At 32.9% G+C, this 19,273-nt stretch overlaps 3 protein-coding genes across 4 annotated transcripts in view; 2 read left to right on the top strand and 1 right to left on the bottom strand.

Annotated features, from left to right (window-relative positions):
* The window catches only part of LOC101503792 (uncharacterized protein At5g02240), an 8,202-nt gene extending 3,616 nt beyond the window's left edge, over positions 1 to 4,586 (top strand). Inside the window, exons 3-9 of the mRNA XM_004510147.4 lie at positions 2,555 to 2,608; positions 2,761 to 2,845; positions 3,043 to 3,148; positions 3,241 to 3,327; positions 3,453 to 3,550; positions 3,893 to 4,002; positions 4,211 to 4,586. Of these exons, the coding sequence (XP_004510204.1) occupies positions 2,555 to 2,608; positions 2,761 to 2,845; positions 3,043 to 3,148; positions 3,241 to 3,327; positions 3,453 to 3,550; positions 3,893 to 4,002; positions 4,211 to 4,276 (606 nt within the window). The 3' untranslated portion in view covers positions 4,277 to 4,586. The remainder of the gene's footprint in view (positions 1 to 2,554; positions 2,609 to 2,760; positions 2,846 to 3,042; positions 3,149 to 3,240; positions 3,328 to 3,452; positions 3,551 to 3,892; positions 4,003 to 4,210) is intronic.
* Positions 4,587 to 7,077: 2,491 nt separating this feature from the next.
* LOC101503131 (3-hydroxyisobutyryl-CoA hydrolase 1-like) lies at positions 7,078 to 14,354 on the bottom strand. The gene is made up of 14 exons (XM_004510145.4): positions 14,203 to 14,354; positions 13,975 to 14,055; positions 12,752 to 12,820; positions 12,063 to 12,126; positions 11,727 to 11,806; positions 11,538 to 11,621; positions 10,456 to 10,540; positions 9,971 to 10,056; positions 8,622 to 8,743; positions 8,305 to 8,365; positions 8,091 to 8,189; positions 7,706 to 7,807; positions 7,579 to 7,620; positions 7,078 to 7,477 (listed from the first exon to the last, which is right to left on the bottom strand). The coding sequence occupies exons 1-14, from the start codon at positions 14,233 to 14,235 to the stop codon at positions 7,337 to 7,339; spliced, it is 1,149 nt and encodes a 382-aa protein (XP_004510202.1). The 5' UTR covers positions 14,236 to 14,354; the 3' UTR covers positions 7,078 to 7,336.
* Positions 14,355 to 15,402: 1,048 nt separating this feature from the next.
* On the top strand, positions 15,403 to 18,822 carry LOC101502606 (uric acid degradation bifunctional protein TTL). 2 transcript variants are annotated; one of them, XM_004510143.4, is made up of 5 exons: positions 15,403 to 15,741; positions 16,613 to 16,670; positions 17,056 to 17,157; positions 17,383 to 17,539; positions 18,036 to 18,822. In XM_004510143.4, exons 1-5 carry the CDS (start codon positions 15,512 to 15,514, stop codon positions 18,491 to 18,493), a joined length of 1,005 nt encoding a protein of 334 aa, XP_004510200.1. In that variant the 5' UTR covers positions 15,403 to 15,511; the 3' UTR covers positions 18,494 to 18,822. The 2 variants fall into 2 exon arrangements, with proteins under 2 accessions (XP_004510200.1, XP_004510201.1); XM_004510144.4 differs by having other exon boundaries at positions 18,039 to 18,822.
* The last annotated feature ends 451 nt before the right edge of the window (positions 18,823 to 19,273 follow it).

Consider the following 19,273-nt stretch of genomic DNA (forward strand, 5'->3'; position numbering starts at 1 on the left):
CGATTTTTGCGTTCGGCTACCCCGTTTTGCTGAGGTGTATGAGGACATGATGTTTGGTGTAAAATACCGTTGGAAGCCATAAAATTTTGAAATTGATGAGACAAATATTCTCGAGCATTATCACTTCTTAAGGTACGAATGGAAACTCCAAATTGGGTTTTAATTTCTTTATAAAATTGCTCAAAGATGGAAAACAATTTAGTTCTATTTTTCATTAAAAATAACCACGTACAACGAGAATAATCATCAATAAAAGTAACAAAATACTTAGACTCTAAAGTAGACACAATACGAGAGGGACCCCAAACATCAGAGTGAACCAAAGCAAAGGGAGAGGATACTCTTTTATTGACTCGATCGGGAAAATTACTACGGGTGTGTTTCCCTAACTGACATGACTCACAATGTAAATTAGACAACTTAGACAAACTAGGCACCAGTTTTTGTAGTTTGGAAAGACTTGGGTGTCCTAGCTGAGCATGGATAGTATGAGGGGACTCTGTGGCGGAGCACGTCTTGGAAGATGTAGAAAGGTAATAGAGGCCTTGTGACTCACATCCGACGCCAATCGTCCGTCCCGAATTTCGGTCCTGCAAGGTAACATTATCATTAGTGAAAGTAATAATACAATTATGAGACCGAGTCAATCGACTAACTGAAAGTAAATTAAAGGGGTATCCAGGTACATAGAGAACAAATGCAACTGAGATGGAAGGGAGGATGTGGACAATGCCAACTCCTTGAGACCGGGTTTAAGTACCATTGGCAGAAGTTATAGTAGGTAAAAAACCAGATGTAGAGAGTGAAGAAAAGAGACCTTTATTACCAGTAACATGATCAGACGCACCAGAATCAAGAACCCAAGGGCCGAGAGAAGATGATTGAGAGAGGTAAACGGATGAGTTACCAGTGTGTGCAACCGAAGTAGGAGAACTAGAGTTCGGATGACTCTGAACCCATCGGAGAAAATCTTCATAGTTTGCTGGGGAGCCTTGTGGAGATGGTGTAGTCTGAATAGTTGCAGAAGGATCAATAGTGTGGCCAACCCGATGACAATGCTCACACTTGGGACGAGGCTTAGAGTTGGATGGTCCTCCACGAGAACGATGCTGATTATGTCCCTGAGATGCAAGGGCAGCAGTGTCACCCGAAATTGAAGTAATAGACTGCTCAACTGGATGTTTTGCTGGTACTCGAAGGAGGATCGCTGAGGTAGTAGACATATTCGGAACAGTAACAGATCCCAAAATTTGATCACGAGTTGCAAAGTACTCCTGTGGGAGGCCATAGAGTGCAAGAAGCATGAAGAAGGTGCTGCGTTGATCCAACTCCTTCTTCTGTTCAGCTGGATTACTTGCAGCAGGAGGGAGAAGCTCATTAAAGTCATGAAGTGCACTATGAACGGTGCCAAGATATGCAGAAATAGAGCCATCGAGTGACTTCGGAGTAATGATATTCAACAAGCGGTGACACACTATAGAGACGTTGTGTGTCGTTAGTATAGAGTGCCTTTGCTTGACTCCAAACCGATTCTCACGTGAGATGCAGACGGAAGATCGGTTTAACATCTGGATGAAGTGTAGACTTAATGACACTACACAACTGAGCATCAATCTGACTCCATTTGGATGTTTCAGTCACACTCACCTTATCAGGGTTTTTGGTGAGATGATCCTCGTAACCTTGACCACGTAGCCATAGTTTGATGTCGGCAGCCCAACTATCATAATTTGATCCATTCAATTTTTCAACAGAGAGAGGAGAGGTTATGTAGTTGGTGAAGATGCTCTTTATTTCAGACTGGGACGCCATGGTCAGCACAGATTGTCAGAAAACGCGTCGGAACCGGGAAAACATGGGCTGTTTGAACTAGAACTCGTATATCCGTAACTCGAAACTGAAAACTAAGGGCAGATATGGAAGCAGGGGGCCGAGGCGAGTGCGGTGGAAGAAGCGGCACCGTGAACGGCTGCCGGACGCGCCGTCACGCGCGGCGGCAGTGGGCGGCGCGTGGATCTCACGCGCAAGAGGTCAGGCGGTGCATGGGGGCGCGTGAGGGCGGTTCTGATGATGCGGCTGAAGGGTTTGGCCGATCTGGGGTGTACGATGCTGCTGGAGTGGTCGTTCGTCGAAAAAACTCGTCCAAAACAGTGACGGCAGCGATGATAGGGCGTGAACGGCTGAACAAAAGTTGAGGAATCAGCGTATCAACAGCAGAGGGGGAAAACCGGAGTTGAGAACACGGTTTGCGGAAGAAAATATTCACCGGAGACAGTGGGTCGACCGGGTAGTTGACGATTAGGGTTGTCTCTCAGTTGGCTCTAGATACCATGTTGAATATAAAGAATATTGAGAGACATATTGTGAATAACCCGTGTATTTCAACTACACAGCGGAATTTCTTTATATAGACAAAGGGTATTAAACAACCCTAATTTACAGTAATACTAACGGGCCAGAATACTTACAGCCCATCTACTATAATATAATATTTAACAGTTGTCGTTCATTCTCAATGTATTTTCTAGCTATATAGAGCTCTTGAATATGACAGGTATTCAGAGGAGACACAAGGAAGCAGGGTGATTTGGATCCATCCATATTTGAGGTTAGTTAGCTCTTCAAAGTATCTCCTGATACATAATCAATACTTGTTTCATCGGTATTATTTTTATTTCGATTCATGGTTTCATTCAACCAAGAGAAATATATGGTAACAATCATAGTTTCTTTCTATTTGAATTTTTACTTGCTCTGTAGGGAGTCACTCATGTGATTTGCTGCACAGGAACAACCGCTTTTCCTTCAAGGCGGTGGGATGATGACAATACACCAGAAAGTGTTGGTATGAATCACATTATGCATATATGTTGCACTATTTGGTTTGTTAGCTATATTGGAATTGAAATAGAAAATTAGTTAGATGAAGATTCATATGTGGAAAATTCCTTTTGCTAAAATTTGCCTACATTGTAAAAATCATCAACTTTTCAAGCACTTGTCAATATTTTGATTTTGACTATTACTAGTATTTATTTGAAGATTGGGTGGGAGTGAAGAATCTAGTATCTGCATTGCCTTCCTCAGTGAAGAGAGTTGTTCTTGTGTCATCAATTGGTGTGACCAAGTGTAATGAATTGCCATGGAGGTAACCAAAGTGCAAACTATGTAAATTATGTTGGTAAATGGACTTCTCTAAAATTTGTCTCATGGACTTGTTAATGTTCATTTTCGACTTAGCATTATGAACCTATTTGGTGTCTTGAAGTATAAGAAGATGGGGGAGGATTTTCTTCAGAGTTCTGGTTTTCCATTTACCATAATTAGGTAAGATGAAAATGTTGCATGTTTCATACACCTGATATTGTCATGTTGATAATCGAGAACAAAGGTTGGATTATGTGTTTTATTTTCGAAATCTCATTATATGATGTGTTTAAATGTATTTTTAGACCTGGAAGGTTGACAGATGGACCATACACGTCTTACGATCTCAATACTTTACTCAAAGCAACAGCTGGTCAACGACGAGCAGTTCTAATTGGTCAAGGTATATGAATAATGTTCAATTAACGACGTTTAAAATCGTGGTTTATTGTGTTTAATAGATGGTTAATGAGTTATGATACCTTGTTATATTCATCAACCATCCATTGAACTTATTTAACTATGTATTAAACTGCATTAACCATCCAAATTGTTGTGAAATTGGTTGCCAAACTTATGTGTCAAAATAACACAACTTTGCTTTCGTGAAGGATGTATTTTATAGATTTAGAAAGTTAATTAACATTGTCTTCTCTGCACGTAGTAGATAATTACTGTATGATTAGTTTATACCTTTTGCTAGTATTTTTGTTTAAAGTTGCAGAAATATGGTAACTAATTTCAGGAGATAAACTAGTGGGAGAGGCCAGTAGAATTGTGGTTGCTGAAGCTTGCATACAGGCACTAGATCTTGAAGTCACTGAAAACCAAATATATGAAGTGAATTCTGTTGTGGTAAACTTTAATTTTGTTATTTTGTTTATATAATGATACATGGATGTGTTAAGCATACAAAACCAAAATCACATGATAGAATCAAAACTGAAAATTTCTTAAATTTGTTGTTACTGTTAAGTTTGTGATTCATATTTATTCTAATCAAAATGCTGGTAAACATTTATAAGGTTTGTTTATTGCTGATGCTGAAATGCATGTATTTCAGGGGGAAGGTCCTGGAAATGATGCTCAGAAGTGGCATGAATTATTCGAGACTGCACGCCCTCGCTAACTGGACTTCAAATAAAAACTTCTATACCAAATGCATCATAATTTGGTCAAAAAAAGCTTTACAATTATTGTATATATACCCCTTTTTTCTTCATTATGGGAAGGCGGGTAAAATGTGAATTTAAAAAACAAATAAATACATGAGAGACACAATCTAGGTACTACTGTAATTAAATTAATTATTCAGCATAAACTTTTTGAGTCATAGTGTATAAACATTTTATTCAGCATAGCTTCATTTGACAATATTACCAATTGTAGACACATCAACACTTGTTACATATATAAATTATGTGCAAGTCAATTATTCATCGATCACAGGTTATACAAGACAACATCTTGTGAAAGAAATTTTTGGAATTGGATGTACTACTACTACTACATGTATTGGCGCAATCAACAATTTCAGATCCATCAGCTCCATTTTGTTTTGTTTTCTCACTCATTCAAGAATGTTTTGAATGCATCCTCAAATATTTAACTGGTCCAAAACACACATGTTCTCGATTAACTTGTCCGGGTATATACTCTTTCTATGATCTCTATTTAGAGTTGCTGCCATTGGTACCAACTCTCCCTGAAATTCAATCAACTTGGCTTCTTCTTTAGGTAATTTTTCTGCACAATTTGCCACTTAAGTAGTCAAGAAACGTTATTAATGGTTTAATTTATCATTCATATTATTTAACACTAAAAAATGAGTCGTTTACTTTAAAGAATTCTGAAGTCCGATCCAACAAAAATTGAGGTAACATTCTAATTCTATATATTCATTGTAAGTTCTTCATAACAAACACATATTAAATAATTTCTTATGCGTTGGAACATAATACAACAAAATATTATTTTTACTTCATAATCACACAAAAAAGTCATGATAAGAAGAAAAAAGAAATATATAATCACAGCAGAAAGAAAGGTAAAGAGTCTAAACACTATAGGTTGAAATTTTACCTGGACAATCAGTTCTTGGGCTGCTTAGAGTTAAAAGGCCTTCAAATGTTCCACCCCATGCATCCCTCTTTGTTAAAAAATCAGGGAGATTGAATACTGAATAAAGTAAAAATAAAATACTTTCATATTTTATTACTACAATACTAAGTTGTTTATATAGGAAAATAAATTATAATAATAATAATACAAAGTAATAATGATAAAATCATAAAATAAAAATAAACATAATAACATAAAATAAAAAACAATAAAATTTGATTCTCTTTATTCTTCAACACCCCCTTTAAATTGGTGCATAAATATCTGTCATGCCTAGAACTGTCAAAAAAGCCTCCAACTCTAAGACTTCTTTAATTTTTTTATTTTATTAAGCCCCTAATATTAGGCCCTCTATCAATAATTTTTATAAAGCTCTGGCTAGGGGTGGGAATAGGCCAGGCCAGGCCAGGCTTTGAAAGGCCTGAGCCTGGCCTACGATTTATTTTTTAGGCCTAAGCCTGGCCTACGGCCTATCATAGGCTTTTTTTTCGGCCTGGCCTGGCCTTTTTAAAAGTCTGGCCTGGCCTGGAAGCCTATTTAAAAGCCTACTTAAAATAATTTTTAAAAAATATGAAGCAAACATCCTTTAAACCCTAAAAAATAATTTTTTGTATCAAATAATATATTTTTTTTTCTGAAACAAACACACTTATTATTACCTCTTAAACAAATATGGAATGACTGCTGACTGATTGACTAATTGAACGACTACCTAATATGGGATGACTACCAAATATAGAATCGCTGCCGAATATGGAATAACTACTGAATATGGAATACTCACTAATTGATAGAATTTAAAATAAGAAATTAATATAATAATAAATAATATTAATAAATAATAAAATATATATAGGCCGGCCTGTCAGGCCTAATAGGCTTTTTTAGAGGCCTGAGCCTGACCTATTTAAATAAATAGGCTTTAAAAACAGCCTGAGCCTAGCCTTTTTATTAAATAGGCCAGGCCAGGTCAGGCCATAAGTAGGCCAGGCCATAGGCCCCTGACGGACGGCCTAGTCTATTCCCATCCCTAGCTCTGGCCCATTATTTCATGGGGCTTAAGGGAGGGGGCTCAGGGACTTATAGACCCCCAATATTTTGTTAATTTTGAGTTTTTTTTTCAAAAAAATATTAAAAAATATTTTTTTTTCTCAAAAAACTGAGAAAAATAAAAATAAAAATCTCAAAAAAAATTAAAAATCATTTTTTATTGATGAAAAATCGAAAAAAATAATTTTTTTTTTGAAAAAGTGGACCTATAGGGCCCACTAAACCCACAAAATTTTAAGGGGCTTTTAGTGTTGAGGATTTTCGTTTGAGGCCTTTTAAATTATAAATTTTTTTGACTCCTCCAACATATAGACCTGAAACCAATAATTAGGAAAATTTGACGGATTTGTCAAATTGACAGCTCTACTCTTCATTGTACCTTGACTCACCCATCTTTGGAGTACCTTGACTCACCCATCTTTGGAGTGCTTGCATTGCATGTGTTTACATAATTTTGTATGGGGTGAGGTTGATGTAACAAATAGAATAGAGATGAAGCCAATGATTGTGCAATTACTCTAAAGCGTGTGTATTAAGCAAAACAATGAACTGATAAAACTGTTTTCCAATTTATAAATTATCCAACAAAAGAAATTAGTATACTTTAATTAATTGTCTAAATTTATCGAAAAATTATAGAAAGTTATAAAATAACTTTTCACTGGTACTTGATCATAACCCACTGTGCACCATGTGGATTGTGAAAGAATTACAGATGCAATGTTAATCTAACGTATAAACTTAGCAATGGCACATGGATTAAATTCGACAAAGGTTTCCCTTCAATCTATACTAGTATATGTAATATATAATTTTCTCATTATTCTTTTATCATGGTTTGCTTAGGTATCCATTAATTTAATCTGCCTATTTATTTTATTGTTGATATCAATAATATATAATCAACTTGTATTGTGACAATTCATAATAAAGCTACATTCAACCTTCAAGAATCTAATGAACGGTTTTATTCATTGGCTTGTACACTTTTGGCTGAACAGTTGAGATTGTTGATGCCTTAAAGCTTTGAAATAGCATGTGCAGGCAAGTTGTTCAACCTTTTGGGAAGTTCCAAATCTTTCCATCCTTCGGTATCAAGCTTAGAGAAGTAACGGTCAACATCGCCATCACTCACAAGCTCCAATTTGGAAGGCTCCCACTGACAAAGACATCATCAACATGATAAGAACCAAATAAAAACAAACAACTTCAGTAATACAAACTAATTTATGTCTTCAGTTATGGGCTCTGGCTACATACCTTTGGCTTCCTGTCTTTATCTATCAGTATAGCTCTACAACCCTGCAGTAGGGGCATAACCAATTGAGTATGGCATGAAATCAAAATAATCTAAAATCAGAAACATGTAAACGAATAACTGAAAAACCTCGTAAAAATCCTTGCTGTGGTGTCCTTGTAGAATATGACAAACAATTCTATACTCACGAATAAGGCATTGACCAATTCCTAGGAGCCTGCCTTCTCTAATCTGAAAAATTAAGTCAATAAAAACTTAGAAGCAAACATTATAATAATAGTAAGAAAAATTGGTGATTGGAGATGGATTGATAAAAAACATTTTAACATAAGAAAAGAAACTGAAAGTAAGAAAAATAATTAATGGACTTAGGCAAATTGATACAAAATATCTAAATCTTCCATTGAGATAATGTGGCCAACAAACCTATGCAACCGTTAAAACTGACAATAAAAAAGTAGTATACTTTAAGGCTTCTATAAAATATAACATTTAATAATTTCAGGACACATACCAATCTAAGAAATACTTTAAGGCTGGTTGGAGATGCTTTCTTCAAGGTTTCAAGAGTTGCAGAAATCCAATTATCTGCCTTATTCATAGCTTCGGTCTCCTAAAACGGTATGATAAAATTTTGGTTGCTAAAATGGAAAAAGTACATCGCAGATAATGCTGAAGAATATATTCAATAAGATACTTTTAATAGCATATCTCAAAACATAACTTACAAGAGAAGATAATATTTCTTCCATTGTTTTCCCAGAGAAACACTTATTGATTACATCCAGCCTGCAAAGAGCGGTCACAACAAGCGAATATAAAAGTTTAAGCTAGTGTGATCTGTTTCAATTATTTAAATAAAAAAAACAAAAACAAACCACCAGATATGCTCCAGTCACTTAGAAAGATTTAGATCTAAACAGTTTCTCTTTATACATGATTTACAGTGGAACATCACGACATTATTTTATCCATGTAGCTGTCTGTAAAAATTTACTAAAAAGTTTGCCAAGACCTACACACACACACACAAAGACACACCAACCTGTGATAAACACTATCCTCTTTAAGGAAAGGCTGCTCTGAGTATTTATCAATAATTGCAGATACTGCAGCTGGATCACTAGTTTCCACCTTGCATAATGATTCTTCCAATAACGATAATTTCTGTGCTTTCATAAAAAAAAGGCAACCAAACATGGACACAATTAGAAACCCCAAACCATAGAGTTTAATCATCATATACAAACCTTAGTCCTTAAGAGAAAAAAAATTAAATTTGTTTTTAGTCCCTATAAAATTTCAACATTTCAATTTTAGTCCTTATAAAATAAAAATACAATTTTTAGTCACTATAAAATTATTATGCATGCAGTTTTAGTACCTGCTGGAATGCCACTGTATATTTTTGAATGCTCTTTTCATATACACGTTTACATCATTATAGAAAGTTCTTCCACAAAAAATGAGCTCAAAATTTGATTGTTGGGTCCATATTTGCATTACTTTTAACTTGCGATTTTTATATTTAAAAAAATTATATTTAATTCATCCCAATTTAAAAAATTCTAATTTTTTCTGGAGAATCTTTTTATAATGTTCTAAACAGGTTTGCAAAAAATCATTCAAAATTTTTTAAGTTAAAAGGCAATTAAACATTTCGTTTCAGTAGAGACTAAAACTACTTGCTAGATAATTTTGTAGAGACTAAAAGTTGTATTTTTATTTTTTAGGGACTAAAATTAAAAAGAATCATATAATTATGACGAAATAAAATTCCAAAGGAAGAGATCCATCAAAACCGATGAAAGTCAGGCAGTTAAACTTGGATGGGCCTAATTTGTTTAAAACGAATCTCCATGCACCTAGCTCGGATAAGGTTTCAGATTGGATAGAGTTTGTTTCTATTTTAAGAATAAGGGAGGCATGGTAATGGCTTTAAAATGCATACAGTTACACCTAATAACCATCCAAAACAGCCCAAATTGCAAGAAACAGGATTCTCAAACTACTCTCCTCTCTTTTGTTGCTTACAATGACTACTAGGAACTAACTAAATAACAGCTCGTCCTGTATATAAACAGAAGTTTAATTCCCCAGGTATTCACAAAACTGTCAACTCCAACTTTGGGATACATATGAAAAGAATATCTAACTTATGAATATTTATCTATAGATATTTCATGATAAACTTTTAAAGCCTGGTGTTTATTTAGCAAAAATACAAATTGGCCTGAGAAAATCATTGGTTAATAATTATCTTTCAAAACTGCACTAAATTTCTGATGATTAGTGCATGTACATTTTTTAAGACTTGATTGGAGTATAGGTGTTTATTTAGCAAAGAAACAAATTGGCAAAAAGAGCTCAAAACTATAGTAGTAGGTAGCATACCGATGAAGGGACAAAATGTGTTGCAAGACCACAAGCAAGCATTTCTGCACCATCCAACCTAGCACCTGTAAGACCAACATATTCTCCTGCAATTTGTTTTCCAAAATATTATTGAACTGTTCTTATTGGACTTTAGAAAATGCTGAAAAGAAGTTGGAATCATGATCAAAAGTATTCAATGCAACAATATTTGATATACTAATCCAACCATGCAAGAGAAAGTAAACCATCATGAAAAATTTAAGAATTTTAGCATCCCCTTCCTCATCCCCTGGTCCTCTGTGAATGCACTATGCACATGCGTGTAACTTGGAAGATGTTAATCGTTTGACAAAGTTAGCAATGCAACAAAAGTATGCAGGAAACATCACTGACAAAAAAATGGATGAAAAGATTGAAAAATTGAGTAACCTTATTATCAAATAAACCTGTTAGGCAGTTATAATCGATTAAATTCATAGAGATCTAAGATACAACATTCATACCAAAAAATCCAACTAGTCTAGACAAGAAATATGAGGCGCCTACATCAGGAAATAAGCCCAAATCTGTTTCTGGCATTGCAAATACCTGCAAATGGTCCACTAGTACGTGTAGGTCATGAAGTACAAACATAAAATTCAAGTCAATGAAGATTTGGAAGCTAGATAGATAAGGAAAGGTCTTTAAGTATAGCCATTTCAACCAACATTTCTTTCCTATCACTATTTTATTTTTTGGATAGAAAACAAATTTCCAGCAAGAGTGAATAAGAAAAGTCTAAAGAAATAAAACTGTTAGAAAATATGAAATATCTTAGAATATCTTTGATAATATGTTAGAGTATCTTAATTTATCTCCTAGGATCGGTTTATAATCCTAGAGTATCTTAAATTATCTCTTAGAATTAATTTATATATTACTTAGTTATTATTACATATTTATTTAGGATTTGGAGTCTCGTCTCCTTAAAAATAGGGATTAACATTTAGTCGTTCGTATCAAGTTACTATCAAGTTAATATCAGATATTATCAATCATATTTCACTATAATTAAATATCATGTTGTTCTCCTTTTATCAAAATGTCATAACTTCAAAAAATACAAATAAGACACCCACAGAAGAATGCCTATGGTTATAGAGACGTGACAGATATTTTGAAAGGCTATATTATGAAAATAGGTCATGTTTTGAAAAACACTAAACATAGATATTAAGATAATTTGGCAAGCTAGGCTTAGTATATTGTTGACTGATTCATGCCAGTTAACTGTATATATCTTCACCAAATCTCTTGTAGATCCAGGGGTAACATGCATATGTAACAACCTTGATGCATATAATGTATTGGCAGGGAGGGTTGATAGTCTTTGATATTGTTTGATATCCCGTGTAATTAGCTATAGAATCCTATTATAATTGGGATGAATATCGATTCCTAAAACTAAGGGATTTGAGTTCTGTAATGTAAGTAAGTTAGCATTATAAAACTGCTGAGAGGGTTTCTCTCAAGCAATAATTCATTTAGTTGGTTAGACTCTGCACCTGGACACTATTTACATGATATTGCTCTCAACAAAACGTACTGTGTTCTCTGTAACGACGCGAAATCTTCCATGTATAGAAGCACCAGCGCCACCTCCCATGACAATTCCATTAAGAATTGAAATCTTCAAATGTTTGGAAACAAATGAAAAGAAGGAAATGTTACATGTGTTAGAGCCATGAGTGCATAAAAAAAACAGAAAAAGTGTTTGAAAATTAGAAAGAGTTACCTGAGGCTTACTATATGTTGCCATCAAATAATTCAATTTATATTCAGTATCAAAAAATATTGCACCAAACCTCCAATCACCTATTCCATAGGAAAAAAAAAATTGCAATTTAAATTAAATACTACATTTGAAAACTCATGCATTCAAATTTAGAAGCAGTGTGGTATTTCAAGATGGTTCTTGAGTGGTTTTTGGATGAAAGGCGGCAGTTCGTCTAGAGAGGTTGCCAGATGAAGTTATGATGGAAGTAGAAGCTGACAAAAGGTTATACAATGCTCACAGCAATGCAATGAATATTATGCATGTGATATATTAAGTAATAAGAAGAGAACATACCTCCTCTTGCATCGCGAACAACGGCTGCAACATCACCACCAGCACAAAATGCCCTTCCATTTCCCTGACATAAGTAGACAAAAGTTAAAATAAAACCAAGATTGAGAAGACATGTTGCAAACAATGTGAATGTGCACTTTGGTTTGAGTCTTTAATTTATTCAGATTTACTAATGAGAAATGAGAAACATTTACACATATGACATATCTATTTCATTTTACTCATAATTACCATCAAGCTAATTTTAAGGTACAAATGCTATATAAAAGATACAGACTTTGCAATTACCTGCATCTAAAAGTTTAGATGGAGAATTGAAATACATATACATATAACATATATCCTAAACACATACGTAATGCAACCAGATTTATATTGAGATGAGAAAACTTTCTGCATGAAGAGAAGAACTGAGTCCCTTAAAAAATTTGGTTGGAACAAATTATTCTCTGAATAAATCATGTACAATGGTCCTCCAATATTTACTGATTCACTTCAAATTGGTTTTATGGCAGTGTAAATCGGTCCCTCGGGGATGTCATATTTTAGTCTAATAACACACACACATATAACTACTTAGCAGTTTATGCATTGTTATTCCAATTGCTAGCAGTTTTTCCTCTCTCTTCCATATGGGCAGTTAAAAATGCAAAAAGTTAAATGGAAAGTGCTCAGTAATTGGAAATTACCTTAACAACAACCAATTTAACATCAGAATTTCCCTCATCATTTTGAAATATTTCCAGTAGCTTAGAAACCTATAACAGGAAGACAGAAGAAGAACACAAAGAAAAGTAAGAATAAGAAATGGAATTGGAACTTCACAAATAGAAGAAGAATGTTTTTGAACGAGTTCAAACAGGTATACAGAAGAAGTTAGGGTCAGTTTGGTTTGTGGAAAATTGGCTTTCATTTCCGGTACAAATATTTCAAAAACAGAATAAGATGGCATTTTGGTAACTATTAGTGGAACAAAAAGTTGAAATAAAAAACACATATACTATATTATATTTTATGAAATATTAAAAACAAAACCAAGATAGGAAAAGTGATAAGTTTTAATTTCATCCTTTTGAACGGAACCAAAGAGTCAAAGGAGAGGAAACTGTTTTCTTGTATTATGTCCATGTGTCAAACAACACTACTTTAAAATTTGGAAATACATTTCAGATCATGAACATATTCCTTTCTGAAGTTTAGCCAAAATAATCTAGATGACTAGACAATACATGTTAGAAAACAATCATTCAAGACCAAGTCCATAGTCACTTGGTCTGCTCGCATAAGCACTTGTAAGGCTGTTTGAGATTGCTTATGAAAACAACTTATGACATGTCCATAAGTTGTTTCCAACTTATTTCCATAAGCTTCTCATGATAGCTTATAAAAACAACTTATATAAAAACCTTTTGACTATTTTATTTTATCTTTTACTATAGAAATAGCTTCTACATAAGCACTTAAATGATAGTTGTTTAAGCTATAAGCACTTTTCACCAAATGATAAGCACTTAAACTGCATTCTTTAATTGTTTAGATTGACTTATTTGAACTTTTCTACCGGTATAAACACTTGCGAGTTTGTTTGGGTAAACTTATGGAAACAGCTTACGACATGTCTTTAAGCTGTTTTCAACTATTTTTCATAAAAAACAACTTATAGTTTATATAAAAAAATAATTTTGTTTTACTTTGTATTATAAAAATAACTTATACATAAACATTTCTGCTATAAACTACTAAGTAAGATGTTTATCCAAACAAAGTGGTAAGCACTTAAATGATAAATGTTTAAACTATAAGCAATTAATCCAAACAGGACCCTAACACATTTTATTTTGTATCATGTAAGTTAATCTAAAGTAAGAGAAAAAAACAAAAAAAAGCGATGCGAGAATGAATTTTGAAGTACCATAAAATAAGAGAGGGCATTCAATTGCTTCGGTCTGTTCAATGTCAAAACTCTCGCAGATGATTTACGTTCCACCAGAACCTGTGGCACAAAACCAAAATCAGCTAACATATTTTAAAAAAAATGAATTAAAGCTAAGAAATGGATTGTAATTGAGAAAATGGTTGGAATAGAGAGAAAGAGAATTGAAGTTGAATTAAGAATGCGAAAAGTGAGAGAAGAGAAAACCTGATTGTGATCGAGTGTGGCGGGGGATGCCATAGTCGCTTCAGTTGGTTAGTTCGATATTTTTCACGCTCAGTAGTCACGACACAAAATGTATGGATGGGGCGCTGCTATTAGAGTGCGTTTGGTTTGCAAGAAAGTAGAAGGAAATATTGCTTTTCGATAGAAAGCACACAAATCAAAAACATTTCCACCGTTTGCTTCAATGAGAAAGGAAAGAAAGTTATGTGGGACCCACTTAAAAGTTCACTACTGCGCGGAAAAGAGTATACATTTGTACATATAAATATTAATATATCACAAGTTCCAATCAATATTTACATTCCTGCACTTATGTATAAATATTAATTAAATATAATCCATTTTAATATAAGGACATTTATGGGAATTACTAGATATACAATTTTCTTTCCTTTCATTTTCACTAATACCAAATAATCAATAAATCATCTTACTTTCTTCTCATTTTTTATTCTTTTAGCATTTTTTCTTTTTACTTTCTTTCCTTTCACTGTTTTTTTCCAATCCAATCACAACTTTAACACCGTGATTTTACTAATAGACCCCTATATAATTTTTATACGTTTCTTCTTCCATAAATATAAATATTGTTTAGATGGATGAAAAGTGGTGTAAAGAAATGTTATAATATAAGATTATATTGTTTGGTTTTTATAAAACATAAATGGAATGGAATATTATAGAATTCATTCCATTTAAATGCTACTCATTTCTTCAATTATTCGTTCCCCCAATGTGGGGTATATATGATAGAAGGGGAATGAAGTGCATTCTATCATAAAATATTCAAATAGTAAAATATAATTATACATTTTATTTTATTCCACTTTATTATTTTTAAGTTATTCAAATAAAGCTTTAATAATACATTTTTTCAATTTATTAGAAGGATTTATTTATTTTTTCATCCAAACACATATTTTATTGATACTATTCACTTATCTTGAAATATGAAAAATTAAATTTAACACATTTAAATACAAATATTATTTTAAGAGCATTAACATATAAAATAAACACATTAATTGTTTTATTAATTTTTCTTAATAAAAGTAAAAAATGTAATGTATGTTTATAATAAGGGACACAAGGTAGTATATATTTTCAAAATAAAAATATTAATTTATTTTACTGTAAATAGTATGTAATAGTTTAAAATGTTAATAAATATTATCGGGTTTGGAAAAACCGACCCAGAAGAAGAACCGTAGTAGTGAACGGTGAAAGCTTTACCTTTTCCGGAAACCAGTTTGCAACTGAATTGTCGAAAGCACAGATTAGTATCTGAACTATGGAATTGAGTTTTGATGAGAATGATTTCTTGTCATGCTGTGGAAGCACCCAATTCGCCAAACTCATGGCTTCATTCTCTCCTTTCTCTTCCCACCACCATGCCGTTTCTATTGCCAGAGACATTTGGTTTAACAACGTTCATGTCAATGCTTGGTTACAAGCTTTCTCCGCTCACCCTTCTATTGGTCAAACTCGTTCTCCTTCTCATGCTTCTCAAACCAGTGCTCAGTTCAGTCATCATCAATCTCTTACGCTTTTTCTTTTTTTTTTTTACCTATCTGGGTCTCTCTCTTTTTTGTATGTTGATTTTAAAAATTATTACTTTAGTGTAAATTTTGTGTTTTTCATTTGTGGGTTTTTCTCATTTTGTGTCTACGTTTGAAATTTTAGGATGCTGATAGTAATTGAAGTCAAAAACTTGATTGGGTCTTGCTGATTTAGTGCATGTTTGGTTCCGCTTTTGAAGGAGTCGAAATCAATTTTTTAGTTGGAAAATTGATTTTGCCATGTTTGGACACTATAGAGTAGAATTGATTTTGACTATATAATAATTGATTCTAATTTGAAGGTTGGATTTGTAGCTTTTGAGTCTGAGCGTAAGTGAAATTTATTTTTAAAACTTACTTTTACATGAATATCAAACATAAATCATTTTACATTGTAAAACCAAACACACATATGCATTGTATAAGTATAAATCAGTATACTACTATTTTGTCACATCACCCCGTTTTTGTAAGGGTATTTTGAAGTTGATGGTATGTTATGGAAAATCGTGGTTTTTGATTGGATGTCAGTGTAAAATGGATTTATACCAACATGTATGCCTACTAAATTTAGTGTCTTTATTTGGAATTTTGTGATAGTGTTGCAATGGAATTTGTCTGTTTAGTGATTCTTCTAATTCTATTCATGTTTTTAACCATCTGGGTTGCTTTCTCTCTCTTCTTTGCATTGATATGAAAAACTTGAATGATTTTAGTATTAAGGTTAGGTGTTCATTTGTGATGTATGAAATGGCATTCGGTAAAAATAGTTCATTTCTTGCTCAATTAGCAAATTATTGTTTGTAACTTGTTGAAGTAACTGGTTTTGGCAGGTGGAGTAAGGGAGAACAATCAACTGCTTTAGCTACTGCTACTGGTTCTAGTTTACAGGTTTGCTTGCTGCTATTGAAATGCTGCCAAATGCCAATACTTTAGTGCTGTTTCATGTACTGTGAAATATTTGGAAACTGATTGTTCTCTGGCTTTCTATCAGAATATTTAAGATAATTTGTGTAATGTAAGAGTATTGAATTGAAAAGCACCTTTTTCTATAAGTTGATCATTTCATTTTGCATCCTTCATTGGCTGGACCTGCATCACGGTTCACGGTCGATTTTATCATTTCTATGGAGGAACCATTTATCCATTAACGAAATTGAGCCATGGACGAGGCAATAAACATGTGGTTGTAGGGTTAATTCAACTTCTATGTTCTTTAGCGATTATGAATTTATGATAGTTAGTAATCTACTCGTGATCTGTTTGGCTTTTGCAGGAACTAGCTGAATGGAATGCTCGGTATATGCAAAAGTTTGGGTTTGTATTTCTCATATGTGCATCTGGGAGAAGCACTGATGAGATACTTGCTGAACTGAAGGTAAAAATGAATTTGAAGTCTAGTCTTGGAAATATTTTTACTTATTTATTTCAAGTCTGAAAGGTTAATCTCTCTTTTGTTATTTTAGTAAGAATGTACATTTGATTCTTATTTAAAGGCAAACAGTAGGTTAAGTACTTTTTTTGTAGATTGAGCTAGTAGTGAGAGTGATGGAATTTCTTTTGCTATTTTAGTAAGAATGTACATTTGTTTTCAACGGCGCAGAGACGTTACACAAACAGGCCAATTGTTGAATTTGAGATTGCAGCTGAGGAACAAATGAAAATTACGGAACTGCGCCTCGCAAAGCTCTTTTCAAGTAGAGAAAACATATCTTCTACAACTGATAAATGTTCCACCATTGTCGCCAAAAAGGCAGAAGGTACTTTCAAATATTTTGTTATGTTTGGTTATTTTAAAAGCACTTTTCAAATTTGGATCTTATCCCAAAAGGTAGCTTTGTGTTCTAATTGTTTCAATGATTGTGATAACCATTGTACTATTTTAATGATAACATATAATATCGTAAAGTTAGTTAAAATTTGCTTATATTTTGAACCATCATACATGTCTATATTTTTGCTTGTTTTTTGTTTCCAATCGTATGTAGTATGAATGTTCAGATCAAAAACTTCTAGTTTTACATCATGATATTTCTCTCATACTTATCTTTTTTTTTTTTTTTTTTTTTTTTTTTTTTTTTTTTTTTTTTTTTTTTTTTTTTTTTTTTTTTTTTTTTTTTTTTTTTTTTTTTTTTTTTTTTTTTTTTTTTTTTTTTTTTTTTTTTTTTTTTTTTTTTTTTTTTTTTTTTTTTTTTTTTTTTTTTTTTTTTTTTTTTTTTTTTTTTTTTTTTTTTTTTTTTTTTTTCTGGATGCTAGAAGATCGTATAAGCATTATTGGTGGTCATGTTAACGCTGCTTCGGAGAATTTATCAGGAAAATCAACCCAAAATCCATCCAGAACCCGCCCACCTATCACCACTCATGTGTTGGATGTTTCGCGGGGTTGTCCAGCTTCCGGTATCGAGGTACTTTTGGAGGTGTGGAAGGGAAATAAAGCTCGTCCGACATTTGGGGCTGCAGATAGTGGCAGTTGGGTGGTTCAAGGGTCTTCAACAACCAATTTAGACGGCCGAAGCGGTCAACTGTTGAACATAGTTGATGATGTGAATCCAGGGATATACAGGATAAGTTTCAACACAGGGAAGTATAATCCAAGTGGTTTCTTTCCATATGTGTCTATTGTGTTTGAAATCTTGGAGTCACAGAAAAAGGAGCATTTTCATGTTCCTCTGCTGTTTTCGCCATTTTCATTCAGCACTTACCGCGGAAGCTAGAAGACATATGAGTGAGAACTGTTGCACTATCAATGCATAATGTGTTCCTTATGTGCTATGAATATTTGCAAGTTTTCATGAAGTGAACTTTGTGTTTGTGCCCATTGAACATTGGAAGGATACCAAATATGAAAAGATAATAAGTGTATCAATGTTGTTTTTCTTGATGTATGATATCAGTACTATAGGATAATAATTGAGTCTTGCAATGTTTTTTAAATAATTGTATTTATAAACTCTGTAGCACTGACACCTCTTATCAAAGTCATGTCACACGGATATCATATCAGCATTTTGATTACATTCAATTAATTCATTTTTTTAAATTATTTGTCAACGAGTTAGTATTGTGTATGGTGTTCATGTTTCATAGTTTATAATTATAACATTCAGAGTAAGCAAATTTAGGGTGGGGATTTGTCTCTCTAATTTAAACTATTTAAAGTTTTTGTCTCTCAAATATTTGTCTCTATTTGTCTCTATTTTTCAAGCAAGAGATGTTATCATCAACATTCATTTTCTTTTACCTAAAACTATAATATTTAATTTGATATATAAAATAATTTTAAAATTGAAGAGTCACAACTTTATTGAAAATTTTATAAAGTTGGATTTTGTAGAATATTATATTAGAACAAATTTGAAGTGACAGAGTTTAACTTTTTTAAAATTAATTAATTGATTTAATTTGTAAATTTCAGTAAAAAATGACAATTTGAAAATTTTAAATAGAGAAATGGTGGAAGAACTTAATTGTACAATTAAGTTCATATTCCCTAC

The sequence above is a fragment of the Cicer arietinum genome, chromosome 7 (genome assembly GCF_000331145.2).
Source record: "Cicer arietinum cultivar CDC Frontier isolate Library 1 chromosome 7, Cicar.CDCFrontier_v2.0, whole genome shotgun sequence".
Classification (NCBI taxonomy): domain Eukaryota; kingdom Viridiplantae; phylum Streptophyta; class Magnoliopsida; order Fabales; family Fabaceae; genus Cicer; species Cicer arietinum.